This window comes from Ceratotherium simum, chromosome 11, assembly GCF_057802395.1.
Source record: "Ceratotherium simum simum isolate JZ-2026a chromosome 11, ASM5780239v1, whole genome shotgun sequence".
Classification (NCBI taxonomy): Eukaryota; Metazoa; Chordata; class Mammalia; order Perissodactyla; family Rhinocerotidae; genus Ceratotherium; species Ceratotherium simum.
Genome location: NC_141910.1, coordinates 56,155,240 through 56,174,405, shown reverse-complemented (window position 1 = coordinate 56,174,405; position 19,166 = coordinate 56,155,240). Strand labels below are relative to the sequence as shown.

General features: G+C 44.7%; 2 protein-coding genes across 9 annotated transcripts in view; one reads left to right on the top strand and one right to left on the bottom strand.

Annotated features, from left to right (window-relative positions):
- The first annotated feature begins 559 nt into the window (after positions 1–559).
- On the top strand, positions 560–16,077 carry FAM228A (family with sequence similarity 228 member A). The gene is made up of 8 exons (XM_004418604.3): positions 560–824; positions 3,618–3,686; positions 4,650–4,841; positions 6,869–6,946; positions 8,305–8,392; positions 8,512–8,668; positions 12,146–12,290; positions 15,864–16,077. The coding sequence occupies exons 1-8, from the start codon at positions 732–734 to the stop codon at positions 16,035–16,037; spliced, it is 996 nt and encodes a 331-aa protein (XP_004418661.1). The 5' UTR covers positions 560–731; the 3' UTR covers positions 16,038–16,077.
- Positions 16,078–17,936: 1,859 nt separating this feature from the next.
- ITSN2 (intersectin 2) overlaps positions 17,937–19,166 on the bottom strand; it is a 140,839-nt gene continuing 139,609 nt past the window's right edge. For all 8 annotated transcript variants that reach the window (XM_087437079.1, XM_087437080.1, XM_087437083.1 and 5 more), the window contains one exon: positions 17,937–18,845. In XM_087437079.1, the coding sequence (XP_087293205.1) occupies positions 18,688–18,845 (158 nt within the window). In that variant the 3' untranslated portion in view covers positions 17,937–18,687. The remainder of the gene's footprint in view (positions 18,846–19,166) is intronic.

Here is a 19,166-nt window from a genome sequence, read left to right as displayed (position 1 = left end):
GGCACTAAAAATCATTCCTCCTTCTAGTTGGCGCCCTAGCTCATGCAGATAAATGGTAAATTCTCTCTAGTATTAACTTACATGACCTCAGTTTATTAAAAAATAACAGGGCGGTGTTGGGTTGGGCGGTTGAAGGCCCACGTGCGCGGGTGGAGGGACCGGGGGACGGCGGGCGGGGCGCGGAGCCGGGCCCTCCTCCTCTCTGACCTCCCTCCTCGGCCGCAGGAGAAAGGGATGGGGGGCTCTGGTGTAAACACAGCGCTTGAATTGGTTTTTAAAGGACGCATCCTTTCCCCTCCGGGAATAATCATCCCGGCCTCGGCCCTGCGCCGCCCGGGACGCCCCGGGAGCCCGAGGTGGGCAGCGCGGCCGGCCGGGGCAGCCCCTCGGCGGAGGCGGGCCGGGAGCCCGCGGGACTCGGGGGTCGCGGCCCCCCGTCGCAGGCCGGAGCCGGGCGCCCTCGCGGTGCGGCCGGGACCGACGTCGGGCCCCGGCCGGCGGACCCCGGGGCGTTACTGACGAGGCCCTCGCGGCAACCCGGGGGAGGACCGCGCCCCCTTTTCAAACGGAGGCCCGGGGCGCCGAGGGGTTCTTTTTGGTTGGTTTTACTCACCCACACTGCTCAGGGGCAGAGCGAGGATTCACACCGCTCTCTGAGCCCCAAGGCCCTGCTGCTTCAACCGCGACGCCGTCCTAGTCTCGACCGACTCTCCTCCCAGGGTTCGGTGCCCATGGCCGCCGCGAAAACGGCGCGCTGGGATGAACATTTCAGGCCAGAGAAACTAAAAGAATGGCCCGGGCCCGAGTCAGTTGCTTTAATGGAGGTAAAATAACGTGGCATTTGGGGGCGTTGTTTTGTCGGTGGGATATAAAGCCCTTGAGATTAGGAACTGTTTTGTCTTAATCACAGTCGTGTTCCCCAGAACTAGACCAGCGCCTGGCGTAGACTAGGCGCTCAAAATGATATCTAACCTGAAGTGAGTTCACTCACCCGTCGCAGCAAGCCAATCTCTGACACCGGGTGTAGTGGAAGAAAGTAGGAATTGTATTGCAAAGCGCTGAGCAAGGAGATCGGGCAGCTAACGCTGTAATCCCGAACTCCCCAAAAAGCTACAAGCAAGAGTTTTTATTTGGGGTTTTAGGTAGGGGAGGAGGAGTATGTGGCCTTAGGAGCTGAAGTTCTAAGAGTCCTTCGCACAGGCGTGACTGTCTGTTTTGTGTGTTGCATGCAGTGGATTTTCAGTCTTTGACGTCTAAAGTTTACAGCCAGTCATTTTAGCTTCTCAGTGTTCCTGCAAGATGCTTAGTCAGGCAGGGGGCTGTTAGCAAGTTCCTTTCTTATCAGCGGTCCTCCTGCGGTCCTGCAAGGCAAGCTCAGAAACTTCGGTGATTTTGTTTCCCACGTTAACCTTGTGGGTATAAGGCACAGTTTCACCCTAATCCAGGGAAATTTTAGCTCCTTCATCCTCGATTTCAAACAGAGTTCGTTGAATGGGAATGGCCAGGGATCACGTTTGGCCGAGAGTGTGGTTCGAGTGTTCTCTGTGGCCAGCCGGAGGGTCCGGGTGAACGCAGCTGTCCAGAGCCGGTCCTGCAGGAGATGCCAAGTCTGGGCTGTCCTGTTACTTATCCCGGCTTGCTAAAGCAACGATCTCCTCATCAAGAAAGTTTCATTATTTTATATGATTCTATACTTTGCCTCACTGTAAAGAAAAGCTCTTGGATATTTCCTTTATTTTGTCCCTTTTACCATGGTGGCAGTAAGTGTAGTGAGACGCATAATATTTATGTGTGTGTGCACAGAAAGCTGTGGATTTCAAAACTGCTGCTAGAAATCATTAACATCTTTCTATATTTTCTGGTAAAATTGTGAAAAAGGAGCCATCAAAGACAAAAACTGTTTATTTTCTTAAAGGAAAAAAAGATGGCTTGAAAATCTGACACATGACCAATAGTATATATAACATTTGCTAGTAATGTTAATAGGATGGCTTAAAAAAATGTGATTTCCCCAAATATTTGTCAAAGTGTATGTTTCTACTTCTCCAAATAAATAGATTAATTTACTCTTAATTTGTATTGTAGTTTCAGTGGAAAACGTTTGTTTTACATGATTTTTCAATTGCCATCTTAAAATAAGTGTAAGAAGGCTTTAAAGCAAGATTCTGTTTATATTATCAAGAGAGTTTTATTTTGGAGAAGAACCGAGTAGCTGTCTGAATATCGTTTTAGATTTCATGTGAAGCTGTTAAATAATGTGGGTAAAAATACAACTCTTTTTTGAGATTTCTCTTATTCACAGATTTGGTGTTTGAGTTTGGGGTTTAGTTTGTTTTGAGGCACTCATTGTGGCTGAACCTAAAGAAGAGCCAGAGATTGAATAACAGAGTTTTAAGAACCTGTATCATTTTGCCCTAGATAATCCTTTTAGGTAATAGCATTTCTCTTCCAGATACTGGATTTTCATTGCCTTGCGATTTGTTCTTACTTAGTCCTATAAGAACAAAAACTGGAAGATGAGTTCATAGTGATCCAAATGAAAAGCCCTAAAGTGAGGATTTAAGTGCATCAGATTTACCGACGCTCATAATGGAAACGGCAAGTCTCTAGATGTTAGACAATCTTGGTCCTTGGCCAGGAGCTGCCACTAACTGGCTCTGTGACTCTGGACCAGTTGAACTAAATTGAACTTTCTGTAGTTTTGACTTATAAAGAAATTTTGACTTATAAAGAGACCTGGGGGGCCGGCCCCGTGGCTTAGCGGTTAAGTGCGCGCGCTCCGCTGCTGGCGGCCCGGGTTCGGATCCCGGGCGCGCACCGACGCACTGCTTCTCCGGCCATGCTGAGGCCGCGTCCCACATACAGCAACTAGAGGGATGTGCAACTATGACATACAACTGTCTACTCGGGCTTTGGGGGGAAAAAAGTAGATAAATAAAAAATTAAAAAAAAAAAAAAAAAATTTTTAAAGAGACCTGGGGCCGGCCCTGTGGCTTAGCGGTTAAGTGCGCGCGCTCCGCTGCTGGCGGCCCGGGGTTCGGATCCCAGGTGCGCACCGCTTCTCCGGCCATGCTGAGGCCGCGTCCCACATACAGCAACTAGAAGGATGTGCAGCTATGACATACAACTATCTACTGGGGCTTTGGGGGGAAAATAATAAATAAATAAAATCTTAAAAAAAAAAAAAAATAAAGAGAGCTGGCAGAAGTTAGGAAACGTCAAGGGAACCTTTAAAACATACCTAGTGAATGCCTGAAAAGAGGATTCACTTTATAGAGGATCCTTTGAATTAGTAAGCTTTCTTGGTACTTTAAAAATATGATTTAATGGTATGATGTAAGGGATTTGTTTCAAAGTAATTTGCGGGGGTGGGGAGCAGGGGAGTAAGTAGAGATTCAGATGACATAAGATTGACTCTGAGTTGATAATTGTTGAACCTGGGTGATGGGTTCATGCAGAATTGTGTTTGAAAATTTCCATAATAAAAAGTTAAAAAATATGCTTTGAGGTACAGACATTAGATTTACACTAAAACTATTGGTAAAAAACACTGAATTTTGTCATTCTGGTTTGTTTTTTCAGAATTTACATCCTAGTATTCAATTCTGTAATTTCAGGCATTAGCTAGAGAAGACATTGACGAAGCTGTACACGCTATATTATTTAGAGAAAATTACGTTGTGAAGGTAAGAGTTGGCTACAGACTGTGGATTCTAAGTGTGTTCTGGGTGAGTGAGGGTAATGCAGAGCAGCGTGGCCAAGAGGATGTTACTGTCAAAGAGATTCACTTTGCTGAGAGAATGAGCCTCCTCTGATTGACTAGTTTATGCTACGTAGATCTGAGATTGTGCCGTCTCCTTACAGGATCACTAAGAGGTTGGGATTCCCAGATCTATCTTTAGGGAATCTGAGAGATTGTTGTCACTGCTCCCCCTCTTTGTCCTGGTACTGAATAGAAATTCTTTCCAACTAAAACTTACCTCTTTCTGATATGTTCCCACGTTGCAATGGAGATATATAAACCCAATGGAAATGAATTAGTATTTAAGGGTAATGACCAAGCAGTACTGATAGTCACTATGGAATTAATAAACTTAAGGGGGTTTTAATTTCAATGAGAAGGATTGAAATTTGGTGTTGTAATAACACTTTAACATTTGTATTGTGATTTATAATTTATAAAGGAAGTTTACATAAATTCTCATTTGAGTGTCGAAAGAGGTAGGTGAGATTACCCTCCTATGAATCTGTAGATTCAGAGACAGCTGTGGTGAAGCAAGTCTAGTGCTCGTTCTACTCTACCAGTGTTGGCACAGACTTGACTGATGATGAAGGCTAGAGATACGGAATGGGTGACCAGGGAACGCTTTGAAATCCTCAGAAAGAAGAGTTTCATCAGTTGGGCGTGGTTCTGTTGCAGTTTAATGTGAAGGCACAGTTGAGAACTTTTCTTGGTTCTTCCTGCTCTGTGCTCTCAGGTTCTCTTTCTGAACTTTATTCTTTTCTTCAGTCATCTTATGCTAGGACTTTGCAACCCAAACATCCTGAGTGCTTAGGAGTGGGAACAAGTGTTTTTTCCTTGTATTCAAATGACAGTAAGTGGAAAACTTCTTAATAATTTGTTTTTCTTGTTTGTATCACTTCATTAGAAATTGGATATGTATTTTCAGCATCTGGATATTTTTAAGGAAAGAAGAAAAGAGATGTTACATAAAAAATGGATTGAAAATGTTGCAGAGCCTCTTCAGCAGAGAATTATGGAAAAAGTAATTTCATATAGAGGGTTGGAAAAAACGAAACAAGAGAATTTTGAATATTTTTTAAAGCACATGAATAAAACGGTACTAAGAATACTTTTTTAAATAAAGTATAATTTGAAGAGTTGGGCCAACATTTTCATTGGTTGTGCAAACAGTCCCAAGCTTATTTTTCTATTTAAGGTGAATTCATGGAACCATAATACAGCCTACTGCATTTTTAAACCTAGAGTTTCAAGTGGAGGGAATAGAAGTGTCGATTTGGAACTAGATTTATCAGGAATGCTTTTAGGTGAATGTTAAGAGAATAACAGTGACGTAAACCACAAGGACATTTATTGTTTACTTAACAAGAAATTGAGGGGTAGGTGGTCTCACGGTGGGTTCTGGCAGCATAACAATGTCATTAATCACCCAGGTTTTTTCCTATTGTTCTATTCTGCTATCCTTAATATTTTCAGTTTATCCCCATCACCCTCAAATTTGTAAGCACATTTGGTTGCTTACAGCTCCAGTCGTTAGGTCTGTGTTCAAGGCAGGAAGAAGGGGTAAGGAATGGTGCTAGGGGACCCTTTTCTTTCTTTTTTTTTTTTTTTTTTTAAAGATTTTATTTATTTATTTTTTTCCCCCCAAAGCCCCAGTAGATAGTTGTATGTCACAGCTGCACATCCTTCTAGTTGCTGTATGTGGGACGCGGCCTCAGCATAGCCGGAGAAGTGGTGTGTCGGTGCACGCCCAGGATCCGAACCCGGGCCGCCAGCAGCGGAGCGCGAGCACTTAACCGCTAAGCCACGGGGCCGGCCCAGGGGACCCTTTTCTTAACACCTGATCCTTTGATCAGGAAGCAAAGATCCCCAGAAGCTCCTGGCAGATTTCCCCGTAGGTCTCATCAGCCATGACTGGGTCACATCGCAAATGCTAGCTAGAAGCAGGGCCAGGAAAGAGAGGTGTGGCTTTCCGATCTCTGTAGTAGGAAGTAGGCAACGGAGAAGGGGATTCCGTGGCTGTTGAGTTAGCCGACCGTTAGGTATAGGGACCACCAGTTTCTACTCTCTGCTCTTCTGTTTGGCTTTACAAAACAACAACAGAATTTTGGCTGCCACTTTTGAAGATTTTTCTGTTTTAACTTTGAAGTCAGAACCCTCTTTTGAAATTTAGGCCCCCTTAAATTTCCAGATATTTACTAGAGATCCAGAGGAGTTTGACTGGAATGTTAGAGCATTTAAGTATATTTACTGAGCAAGATTTCTAGATATGTACATTAAATACTTCTTCCTAAATGCCCTAGAGGAAGAGCTCAAGGTCAAAGCCAGGTCTCTTTGAAACTAAAGTGAAAAGTCTTACAGTTGTGCCCAGAAATGTTATCATACAAGTATAGGGTGGGGAAGCCATGCCTTAGAAAAGCCGTGTGTTGAAGTCTGAGTGGTTTTAAATGACAGTGAATTCAGTGTGAGTCAACCACGTAAGCTGGCTTCCAAGAACACATTCGAGCTTTTAGGCTGTATTGAGAGAGGCTGCGCTTAGAGTGGAAAGTATCAGAGTCCACCCTGTCCATCCTGTCGTCATCTCCTCACTCCCATTCCCACTGTAGAGGGGACATTCACCAGTTGTAGAACCTTCAGAAGAGGGTGGAGGCTTGACAACACTTCACAGGAGGAAAAGTGGAAAGAAATATGGGGTATTTAGCCCAACGAGGAGAAAACATGAGGGGGAATGAAACCTTTAAATATTTAGAAGGCTGACGTGGATAATGGGTAGATGTATTTTGTGTTGCTTCAGGGGAGAGAACTAGTATCTGCATGTGGCAGATTTCAACTCAGTCTAAGGACAACTTCCTGGTTGTTAGAATGACCAAAAGAGAGTCTGCCTGATGGAGCGGAAAGTTCTCCAACTAAGGGTGGTTGATGACATCAGACTCAAGCTGGATGATTTTCTCCCAGAAGGTGGTGAACTCTCACCGCAGTCTAAAGTACTTCTGAGGTGTTTTCTAACCCTTTGAATCTATGATTTTATATAAAAATGGAATAAAGTATTTGGCTTTTTTGAATCTTGCTAAACATGTTTGTATGTGGTGATTTACTTTTAGGTGTACTTTTTTTTTTCCCCCAAAGGAAATGATAGGAGACTTTTATGATCCTGAAGTATACAATCCTTTTTATATGATGAAAAAGGACCCAAATTATGGAAAGGTAAGTAAGTAAGTTTCTTACTTTTGTTTATTTTTTCTTAGAAGCTCTGGGGATGGGGAAAACCTAATCATTTTAGAAACCTTGTAGTTACTCTGTATTCATAAAAATAAATCTACAGAAGCATTTCCCTTGAGTTTTAGAATAGGAACCCAAAGTAATTTCGACTACTGGGGAATTTACGTTGTGAACAAGGTGTGCGTGTGTGATAATTTGTTCGTTTGTTCATTCGTTAATCCACTCACATTCAGCAAATTGGAAGCCTAGAAGGGAGAGGAAGACACGTGGACAGCGAGTGCAGTGGGGTGTGATGCGTGTGTCAGAGAATCAGTGCAGGGGGCAGTGGGTGCAGGAGGCTGAGCTCCTTTCTGCGGGAGGTGGAAGGAGGGATGGCGGGAAAGGCTGCCCAGAGAGCCAGTCGTTGAGCTTGTAATGAGTCTTAACATTTTAAACCTGCCAATACATAAGTTAAAATTTTGAGATGTGGGTTTCAGCTTTTACTCCTGTGTAGTGGAAGTAGCCATCTGATATTACTTTTCATTAAAAAAAATGTGTGTGGCTCTGAGGAGAGAAGTAGTTTATTTTGCTTCTCCCAGAAAACCAAAGCAGATCGTTGTTATGAAGACAAGAAGGTTCTTTTGGCTGTGACTCGCTGAGTAGCATGTCAGGCAGTCATTATGCTGCCTCACTTATTCAGTAACTGCCCAAAGTGTACTTCGGGGACCAGCTTTGGGTCAAGCGTGTGGAGGAAGTAAAGAAGGGGAAAACATCTCTGTCTAAAGCCTATAATTAGGAGGGGCCTTTATCCACAACCTCTGTACCCCAGCCCCTTGACACTCGTCCATACTGAGGTTCACCTGCCCTCCTGTTCTCACAGGCCCTTAAAGACTGATTGTCAGCTCCCCCAGGAGATCTCTTCCTCTCAGGCTGCTTAGGAGTGCTGCCTCGTGCTCCTAAAGCATCCTAAGCTGATGCCTCTCATGACTAGATTGTCGTTGTATGTGACTTGTCTGTTCTAGACTGAGAGATCCCTGCAGACAGGACCTCACCAGGATGCAGCATGTAGTAGTGTCAGCTAATATTTAGTGACTGATGCAATGATACTGCAGAACTCTGAATAGAAGTCTGTCCCTTCTATTTGGGCGGCCCTCCCTCCATTCAGCCACTTACGGCTCAGTGAAATGTCCTAGTGTGAGGCAGGTGACTTTTACCCTTCCCCTCCTCTACGGATTGACGTTATTCATGGGTGCTTATTCTCGGCTGCTTTGTGTACAGCAAAGCCGTAGCTGAACGCTTCACACAGATTTAAAAAGCTTAATACAGACTGCACCTGGATCCTCAGAGAGCCATCTTTCTTGTAGGTTACAGTCCCTCCATTTTGTGACCCTCTGTTTAGAAGACAGCAAGAGACGGATGAAGAGAAGAGAGCTGTTTTTCAATACAAGACAGGTACTTGGCGACGCTGGGCTTTATTTTTAGAGACTTCTAATTGTAAAATGATTTCCTACCTCAGGAGTGGCTGGACTTGACTTTAAGAGTGTTGATTTATATTTTTTATCTTCCTCTAGGAAAACGATATACCTTAAAAGAATTTAAAGAAATAGAGAAGGCCAGGCTGTATGGCAAATTGCCCCAGTTCGCTTTCACTCTACACAGTGTGATTCCGAAAGCGTGGCACAAAGCCTCTGTGAGCCCTGGGAGAAGTAGGACTCGTAGGAAACGCAGGTACAGGTGCACCGACTGACTGACCGATCTTCTTACTGTCTCCACAGCTTTGCCTTTTGCAGAATGTCATATAGTTGGAATCACACAGTATGTAGCCTTTTCCAGACTTTATCTTCATTCTTTTTTTTTTTTTTTTTGGTGAGGAAGATTGGCTGTGGGCTAACATCTGTGCCCATCTTCCTCTACTTTATGTATGGGACGCTGCCACAGCACGGCCTGATAAGTGCTGCGTAAGTCCACGCCCGGAATCCGAACCTGCAAACCCCGGGCCGCCGAAGCAGAGCACGAGAACTTCACCACTACACCACCAGGCCAGCCCCTACCTTCGTTCTTAAAGGACATTTCACAGGATTAAGAATGTTAGGTTGGCAGTTATTTTCTTTCAACATATATCTCACTGTCTTTTACTTTTTTATTTATTTATTTATTTATTTTCCCCCCAAGCCCCAGTAGACAGGTGCATGTCATAGTTGCACAGCTTTCTAGTTGCTGTATGTGGGACCTGGCCTCAGCATGGCTGGAGAAGCGGTGTGTCGGTGCGCGCCTGGGATCCGAAGCTGGGATCCGAACCCTGGCCGCCAGTGGCGGAGGGCGCGCACTTAACCGCTAAGCCATGGGGCCGGCCCAATGTCTTTTACTTTTTTAGTTAAGTCAGCTGCCAATCTTCATGTTGTTCTTTTGAAGATAATTGTCTTTTTCTCTGGATGCTTTTAAGATTTCCTTATTGTCATTGATTTTCTGTAGTTTTACATGATGTTTCTAGATGTGGATTTCTTTTTATTTATCCTGCTTAGAATTCATGGGTCTTGTATCTGTAAAGTGAGGTCTTTAATCAGTTCTGGAAAGTTCTCAGTCATTTTCTTTTTGATTGTTACCTCTGCCATATTCTCTCTCTCCTCTCTTACTGGTATTCCAGTTAAACATATTTTAGATTTTCTTACTGTATCCTTGCTGTCTTTGACCTTTTCTTGTGTATTTTCCATCCTTTTTGCTTTCCATATGTGATTCTAGATATTTTACTGATAATCTCTTCAGTTGTATCTAATAATCTGTTGTTAAACCCACTCATTGAGTTCTTATTTTCAAATTGTTTTATTTTTATAGTTCTAGCATTTTATTGGGTTTTGGGGAAGGCTGTCTTGTACTCAGGGCCTGGAGGGTCTCCACCCCTCACCTCACCAAGGAACCTATTCCAATGCACTGCTTGACTTGCCCACTAGGGGGAGGGAGATGAGAAACAAGGTTAACTACCCACCTGCCAGGACAGCAACCAGGCCCAGGAAGAAAATTCCACCAAAGATATGCTGGGAGCATGGAGTAATCAGTCTCTACTACCCTGGTACCTGAGGTTGGCAAATCCTCCCAGGGGAGAAAATAGCCAGAGATTCCAACTCATTCTGGAAGGGCTGTCTCCTCTCTGGAATTGTTTCCACAGCTATCCAGTGACTTTAAAATTATGATTTTTTTTTTTTCAATAAAGTTTCTGGTGTTTTCTTGTTGTAGCAGGAGTGTTGGCCTGTGCAAACTTTTATATCCTGCACAAAAATAGAAGTACTGTCATGTTCTCTTGATGTTTCCTTTTTATCCCCCATCCTGAGTTTTGCTGGAAAAAATGATGCTACTTTGTTTCTGTTTTCCATAGTGAATTTGGAATTTTTATGTTCTATTTCTGGTTTTGTGGTTTATCAATTTTAACAAACATTTTTATTTAAATATCAATAATTATATAACTCCTTATGCCCCAGCAAGACAAAGGCTTTATTTTGCTTTATTTTTTTATCTCCCGTCTCTAGCTCATCAGTCTTTGTGGTCACAGCTCCTTAAATAATGTTCTTCCCATTAGTCTGGTCTCCTGCAGTGGACTCTCCACCTAGCAGCCCAAGGAATCTTTTTGAAGCGATCGGCCTTCCCCAACTGAAAACACTTCAGTACCTTCCCATAACCCTTATAATAAAGTCCAAACTCCTTGACATAGCACATAAGATGCCTTTGTGCTTCATCTAAAAAGCACATCTAAAAAGTTCATCTTTGTGCTTCATGAACCCTTTCTGGCTTCATCTAAAAAATCTCCTCACCATAAAGAACAGAAATCTAAATAAACTACAAATATCTCTGGGTTAAGTATGCATGTTTACAACTCCCTGACCTGCCAGGTTGTTTCATGCCTTTGCTCCTGTTTATTGCTGGCCGTCCCAGTCCAGGTGAGAGAGGGAGTTATCACGTGATGATATACCTCTACACTCCCATGTGCCTTTTCCCACCGCAGCAAGCCCCTTGAGGGATGGAATGTGTCTTGTTTATCTCCGTGTCCCCAGCACTTAGCTGTAATGTAGTAGATGATGCGTAAGTGCTTGTCGAATGAATGAATGGATGGAGGAATGAAGAAGGCTTATTTCCCTAGATGGGCCTTGGCTTCTCAGGGCAGGAATGGAGCAGCCCTGGGGAATCCTCTGAGAGGCCTCACCTGGCTGTTCAATGAAGTAAGAAAAGGACTTAAGAGCAAGCTGGCTATGTCAGTCAGAGACAGTTTTATTACAAAAAGCAGACTCCTTCTCAAGGAAAAAAAAGGGAGGGGGCCGAGGTATCTTAGACAGCACCCGTCTGTCATGGAATTCATGGTCAGTGTCTCAGTCCGTTCAGGCTGCTATAACGGAATTCCAGAGACTGGGAGGCTTATAAACAACAGAAATTTATTCTCACAGTCCTGGAGGCTGGGAAGTCCAAGATCAAGGTGACAGCAGATTCCGTGTCTCCTGAGGACCCGCATCCTGATTCTTACACGGCACCTTCTTGCTGTGTCCTCACATGGTGGAAGGGACGAGGGAGCTCTCTGGGGTCTCTTTTATAAGGGCACTAATCCCATTCGTGAGGGCTCTGCCCCCATGACCTAATCACCTCCCAAAGGCCCCACCTTCTCATACTATCACCTTGGGGGTTAGGTTTCAACGTATGAATTTGGGGAGACACAAACATTCAGACCACAGCAATCAGGAAGATAGCCAGGCCGCTTGAGGGTCCAAGAAGAGGCCAGTCCTTTCCTCTCTGGGACTATGCAGCTTTCCTCATAGCTTCTCTTTGTGACCCTGCCTCCTTTCTCTTTCTCTGCACGCCGGCATTGTCTGCTTGCTTGTGCATGTGCTGGAGAATGGACGCTCCAGTCCTGCCTGACTTTCTGGCTTGAGTACTCCAGGGCTGCCTGGAAGCCCCTCTGTCCCAGTTACAACTCTAGGGATGGAGGCTCTGGACCAGGTGTCTCAGCCACAGCCGGAGAAGCGTCACATGACACTGCCTGCCTGAGGCTTGTGCCAGCAGGGATGTGGGTGGGCAGACTGATTGGTGGACAGCCACCAAGTGATGTCTAATCAGTCTTTCCTTTTCATAAAGTGAGTACTGAGTTTGCTAAACTATTTTTCAGACAATTATTGAATGGTACACTTCTGTTTGTATTGAGTTGAGATGATTTTTTTCTCTTTGCAGTCCTGAAAAGCTTATCTGTGCAGAAAAGAAATATCTGCCTGATAAAGAGAAAAAGACCTCCAACCTAAGTCAGACTATTTTTGAAAGGCAGTTTCATTCCTCGAAGCTCAGCCAGGAGAATGAAAGGAATGAAAAGCAGGGTCTGGTGAGCAGAGACGGGGGGAGCAGGGCTGGGATGGCAGAATTTTGCAACACCTGCAGACAGCAAGCACTGGTTCCAGAATCCGAACCTTTGACAAATCCCTCCCTCTTAGATGGGTTCCCGAGGGTGGAGGAGGCAGTGGCCAAAGAAGGGAGTGACAAAGAGGAGGCAGAAGAAATGGGGTTGCCTCTGGGCTTGGCACTGTGGCACAGACAGGGCGCCCTTCGGCACGGGGGTCTCGAGTGAAGAAACTCAGGAAGGGAGCGGATTGTGAGACTCTGGACCCCGCTTTCGAGGGACAGATTGTGCCCTTACAAGATGAGGGAAACTGGCCAGAGGGGATCTGCCCTCTAAGATTCCCTCAGCTCTTTTTCCTGACTGTCAGCTCTTCTCCCATTTTCTACCATTTACTACTTGTTACATCCAAACCAGACCCAAAATTTTGTTCTCCTTGGTTCAGTCACAATAGGTAGGAATCTTTTGAAATAAAATTTATACTAAAAAAATTAGGGCAGCATGATAGTTTAGTTATATAAAAGGTATTTTATTCTTTAAATTTTATTTTTATTTATTTTTTATTTTTCCTCCCTCACCATGTGGAAATTGAATGAACAAATACCCAAAGATTTACCTTGAACTTTTTCTTTTAATTAATTTTTATTGAGGTAACATTGGTTTATAACATTATGTACATATCAGGTGTACATCATTATATTTCAATTTCTGTGTAGACTACATCGTGTTCACCACCCCAAGTCTAGTTGCCATCCGTCACCATACACATGTCACTGTTACCCCTTTTGTCCTTCCCCCACTCCCCTTCCCCTCTGGTAACCACTAGTTTATTCTCTGTGTCTATGCATTTGGTGGTTGTTGTTGTTGTTTTGTCTTCCACATATGAGTGAAATCATGCCGTATTTGGCTTTCTGCATCTGACTTATTTTGCTTATATTTTGCTTAGCGTAATGCCCTCAAGGTCCATCCATGTTGTCGCAAACGGCAAGATTTCATCTTTTTTTATGGCTGAGTAGTATTCCATTGTGTACATATACCACATCTTCTTTATCCATTTATCCATTGATGGACACTTAGGTTGTTTCCAAGTCTTGGCTATTGTGAATAATGCTGCAGTTAACATAGGGGTGCATATATCTTTTCAAGTTAGTGTTTTCGTGTTCTTTGGATAAATACCCAGAAGTGGAATAGTTGGATTATGTGGTAGTTCTATTCTTAATTTTTTGAGGAATCTCCATACTGTTCCATAGTGGCTGTACCAGTTTACATTCCCACCTGTATGAGGGTTCCCTTTTCTCCACATCCTCTCTAACATGTGTTATTTCTTGTCTTTTTAATAGCCATTCTTTTTTTTTTTTTTTTGAGGAAGATCAGCCCTGAGCTAACATCCATGCTAATCCTCCTCTTTTTGCTGAGGAAGACCGGCTCTGAGCTAACATCTATTGCCAATCCTCCTCCTTTTTTTTTTCCCCCAAAGCCCCAGTAGATAGTTGTATGTCATAGTTGCACATCCTTCTAGTTGCTGCATGTGGGACACGGCCTCAGCATGGCCGGAGAAGAGGTGCCTCGGTGCGCGCCCGGGATCCGAACCTGGGTAGTGGAGCGCGCGCACTTAACTGCTAAGCCACGGGGCTGGCCCTAATGATAGCCATTCTGATGGGCGTGAGGTGATATCTCATTGTAGTTTTGATTTGCATTTCCCTAATGGTTAGTGATGTTGAACATCTTTTCATGTGTCTGTTGGCCATCTGTATATGTTCTTTGGAGGAATGTCTGTTCAGATCCTCTGCCCATTTTTCAATTGGGTTGTTTGGTTTTTTTGTTGTTGAGTTATATGAATTCTTTATATATTTTGGATATTAGCCCTTTATCAGATATATGATTTGCAAATATTTTCTCCCAATTGTTAGGTTTTTTCATTTTGTTGATGGTTTTCTTTGCTTTGCAGAAGCTTTTTAGTTTAATGTAGTCCCATTTGTTTATTTAACTTTTTTATTTCCCTTGCCTGAGGAGACATGATACTGATGTCGAAGAGCGTACTGCCTATGTTTTCTTCTAGGAGTTTCATGGTTTCAGGTCTTACAGTCAAGTCGTTAATCCATTTTGAGTTAGTTTTTGTGTATGGTGGAAGATAATGGTCTACTTTCATTCTTTTGCATGTGGCTGTCCAGTTTTCCCAGCACCATTTATTGAAGAGACTTTCCTTTCTCCATTGTATATTCTTGTCTCCTTTGTCAAAGATTAGCTGTGCATATATCTGTAGGTTTATTTCTGGACTCTTGATTCTGTTCCATTGATCTGTGAATCTTTTTTGTGCCAGTACCATGCTATTTTGATTACTATAGCTTTGTAGTATGTTTTGAAAATCAGGGAGTGTGATACCTCTAGCTTTGTTCTTTTCTCCCAGGATTGCTTTGGCTAAAAGGTATTTTAAATTTTCTGTGCACAGATTTCTTATCCAGAGCTCACATTCCAGTTGGCACAGCTTAAAGCCCATGGCTTCTTTCCACTTCCATCCTCTCTCCCACACCGTGTATCCTAAAGACTGAGGGTTAGGACGCTTCCAAGGAAGGCTTCGGGGCACTGGGTAGACAACTGGTCTGTGACCTATCCTGAGCGCATCCCTCCCTTCACCAACCACCCCAGCCCCTCACCTCCACCACACAAAGGATGAGAGATTATTTCTTCTCTCTAGCTTGAAAACCTTGTTGGATATGTTGTGACCCAACTCCTACTGAATCCCAATGTTCTCTCCAGTCTCCCCAGAGAAATGGATTCTCCTTATATGGGAAGTTACCATACCACTTTCCTCAGCAGTTTCCTCTGAGCATAAATTGTATGTGAGAGCACAGGGAGCCCCTCAGTCCCATCTGCATGTGACTGTAGTCAGCTCTGCCCTGTGGCAGGGTAGCCTAACTGCTGTTACCGAGAGATCCCCATAGAAGAGAGTGGTTTACACACAACAGAAGTTTATTTTTTGCACCTGTCCTAGAACCGGGTGGGTCAGCAGCTTGGCAGGCTGTCCCTCTTTCATGCAGTCTTTCAGGACCTGGCTGATGGAAGCTCTGTCATCCTCAGCACCTGGCCTCCAAGGTTGCCCTGGGGAACTCATTCCTGTCAGCCTGAAAGGGAAGAGATCATGGAGGAGTTCTGCCTTGGGAGTGTATGTGGGCCTGCCTCACACATTCCATCACTCACCTGTGGCCTGTGGCCATTGCTGTGGCCGTCCCTAACTGCAGGGGGCGGGGCGCTGGGAAAAGTGGTCCCTGGCTGGTCTGAACACAATGGCAGGGAGAGGAAGCATTTTGTGGACAGCTTGTCATCTCTGCCATACCATGAAAAGGTTAGTACCGCATGGAGTCCAGAGACACGGAAAGCCTTGTCTGAGAGTTGCAGAAACCACATAGAGGGAGGGAGGTGAGGAGAGGGATGCTTGAGAAGCTGCCTGGAAGGTCTCAGCTCCAGCAGGAGGGCTGTGTGTCGGGTGGGATCAGCTGGAGCATTCCTCCCTGTAGGCCCCTCCTCCCCACCCTACACTCAGCTCTTCTCTTGTGTCAATAGGTTTTAGGAACCAGACGGCACAGACCCCAATCCTGGGCGGCTGGGGAAGGCCAGCACAGAAGGGGGTCCCAGCCTGTGGAACGAAGAGTGATGACAGCAGAGGTCCTGGCCCAGCACCTGGCCACCCTGCAGCTGGGGGTCCGGCAAGAGAGCTGGGAACTGCACCAGCTGTGAGGAGGCGTGTGTAATAAAGCTTTGTGGAACTTTAGTTTGCAGTGTCTATTAAGTTAAAATACTACCACCATGTTTTCTCTCTCCAGAAGTGGAAAGATATTGCAAGAAATATCCAAATAATAATAGTTATTGTTTATTGAGCTCCTGTTGTGAACCAGGAACTGTGTGAGGTATTTTATATTCATTTAATGGCTTTTCACAGCAAGATAGTATTATCTCCCAATACATGAAGCTCCCAGAGGTTCGGTGGCTTGCTCAAGGTCAATTGCACAGCTTGAAAGTGGCAGTGTCCTATTCCTAGTCCAGTCCCTCTGGTGCCAAAGCACACGTTCCTTCACCAGGGCACACTCTCCTCACGTCCACTCAGACTTTGTAATGTTAGACTGCTCAGTATTGGAGTCGTCTTTCAGAGGATGGAGTTATCCTGCTCACCTGCCTTGGCATCCTGACGTTGAAGAGCGCTGAAGGGGCATGCTGGGCATGCCTCACATCGGCTCAGTCTTTCCCTGGCGGGTGTGTAGTGTTCTCAGGGTGCACCCTCTCCTCCTCTCCCCGTGCCCTTCAGAAAATCAGGACAGAACTTGATTTCTTAAGGGCAGAGCTGTACTCCTGGGGTAAAGGGGTTGACTGGGGTTGCTGGGAGTACTGACATTCAATATCCTCCATAGTTTTGTACAAGTTGTCTGACTCACATCCCACAGGCTCCTCTGTCCTAAATCTGAAAAGAACTCTGACATATCTAGACATGGAGACATGGCACTAGCCACCGTTCATCCCAGTGAGAATTAAAGTCCTCACGGTCGTGGGAAAAGGATTATTCTGTAGCTGTGGTCACAAGTAACCCCAGAGCTGGTTTTAAACCTGCCCGACGCATCAGTCACAGCCTGTTGCTCTGGAAGTCAGCCAGTCAGAGGCAGACTCGCTGGACGTCAGCCCACACTTGCCTCGTAACCAGCACGAAACATTTCCCATAACCCTACAAAACATCGGCACTTTGCTTTGCTCACCGAGGCTGCGCCTGAGTAGCCAGACTTCCCCGTAATTAGGCAACATATTCAGTTGTTTTAGTTTCAGATACTGAGTGGTGTCTCTTCCTTGGACACTGTGGCATGTTTCTTTTATGTCTGTGTTTTAACCAATCAGGGCCAGGATCCATACCTGTGATGATTTTGTGATGGATTTTTAAAAATATGAATATTCTGAATTATGTTTTCCAGCTCTTCTCTGTCCAGCGATTATGTTTAGACGGAAATGGGAGCTATGGCGGAGGGACATCTGAATCCTTCCCTTCCTCCAGCTCCTCGAGAAGACCTGCTCCCTGAGAAACCAGCCTGAGCAATTCCTTCCACAAGACAGACCTTTTTCCCAGTCATACTTATTAACCTAAGGTTTAGTGTATAAGACCTTATTTTTATCAATTTTCAAAACAAATTTCGTACTTCAAAATCCAGAAGCCAAATACGCCACTCTGACAGGTGTGCATGTGGCTCTGATAGGACAGGGGGCCGGTGGAGAGACAGGTGCTTCTGGAGCTGGAGGGGCCGAGGGGCCTGCTGATGGTGCTTCATACTTGTGCATCTTCTTTACTCCTAAGTTACCCCTGAAGTTTCTACTCAACTAGGCAAGCAGAAGGACTCAAAAGGGTATGGTCTAGCGCCCACAGAGGTCCTTCAGTCTAGCCCTCAGAGAAACAGTAGGTGAATGTAACAGAGTCACAGAGCAAGTCAATGGCAGAGTCAAGACGAGGCTCTGGGGTCTCCTGAGCACTCCCCCTCCCTACCCTGTCCTTGATTTTCCCACTGTGGCAGAAAGGAAATTTGGTTTCATTATAAGCAACCTCTGAAGTTACCTTTTAAGAACTTTCATGTAGAAAGTAAATCAGGCAAGCTTTGAAAGAAGTTACATTCATAAACTTGTATTTTTATTCTCTTTCTGTACATATTGGCAATGATAAAGCTTAAAGATGTATGTCCTATGAAATATGCAAAACAAGGAATTTACATAAATAATTTATATTTCAGAAAATTAAAGTTGAAAAATATTTTCCACATCATTAGAGTTCACAGTATTTAAAGTAAATCAAGCTTTCCCCCTTAGATTTCAAACTATATTGTCTCAGCAGAGAATGATAAAATCTAATCAGGAATAAAATGATCAAGTTTCTGTTTTTTATTCAGTGCACAAGTAGACACTATTTTGGTATCAGGCTGTTCACATGCTGAGGCTGCAGCATTTCGTCCCAATCCTTCACCTCCTGAGTGGCTGTGACCCAGCAGAGGTCACATGGCGTGGAATGGTTACAGCATCACCAAAACCACCCACAGTGGACACATTCAACCAAGTGGTAACGTCTGGTGGTCTGATGCCTCATTTCCACATAATACTTTTTATAGCCCTGAAAACGGAAACCTTGGCATCTAAACACAGCCGAACATGTTAACACTAGTACAAGGCACTGTGCTATGGGTGGGGTTTATTTATAGGAAAGGTCATGTCTGCATAGATCGCTAGCGATTTAGTGTGCAATAAAACAGAAGGCCCCAGCGTGCGTGGCCTTGTGATGGATGAAGCCAGGTGGCGCTCCTGGAGCCTCGGGGCAGCGCCGGCCATCTCCTCCAGCCCCAGCCTAGTGGGCAGATTCCCACAGCCCCTACAGGAGAGTTTTTTGCTCAAAAAGCTGCAGGTCAAAGCGGACCCAGACCTCCCCGGTGGGGACCTCGTGTAGCAGGAGTCGCCGAGTTGTAGGGCCTTTGCCTTCCTGTTCTGTTCGAATTTTTGCCACTGGAACTTCAGTACGACCCAGGAAATCTGGTGAATAGACATGTGAGAGTCAAAAGTCTTCTTTATAAAATTGTTCAAAACCACCACATGAGGGGTGTCTGAAACAGGATTCATACAACTTTCAAATCCAAAACAAGTAACTTCTTTTGGTCACTGGCTGTTTGGTACTGTGAATGGATGCACGCAGAATAAGAGATTCGTGTGAAGGAAACTGTCTATTTGGAATCCAAGTCACTGGTCAGGGACCGTGTCCCCCACTCAGCACGTGCCAGGAGCACAGTGTTTCTATTGTCTATGTAGGGAGTGACTGGGCCAAAGATGTGAACACACCTGAGGCCGCCCCCCTCC

What these genes read in the sequence shown, in the direction of transcription:
- FAM228A (XM_004418604.3), top strand. Translation starts at nt 732, where the DNA reads ATGGCCGCCGCGAAAACGGCGCGCTGGGATGAACATTTCAGGCCAGAG. An exon ending in TGTTTTTCAATACAAGACAG is followed by an intron (nt 8,393 to 8,511) that starts GTACTTGGCGAC and finishes ATCTTCCTCTAG; the next exon opens with GAAAACGATATACCTTAAAA. An exon ending in AGGACTCGTAGGAAACGCAG is followed by an intron (nt 8,669 to 12,145) that starts GTACAGGTGCAC and finishes TTCTCTTTGCAG; the next exon opens with TCCTGAAAAGCTTATCTGTG.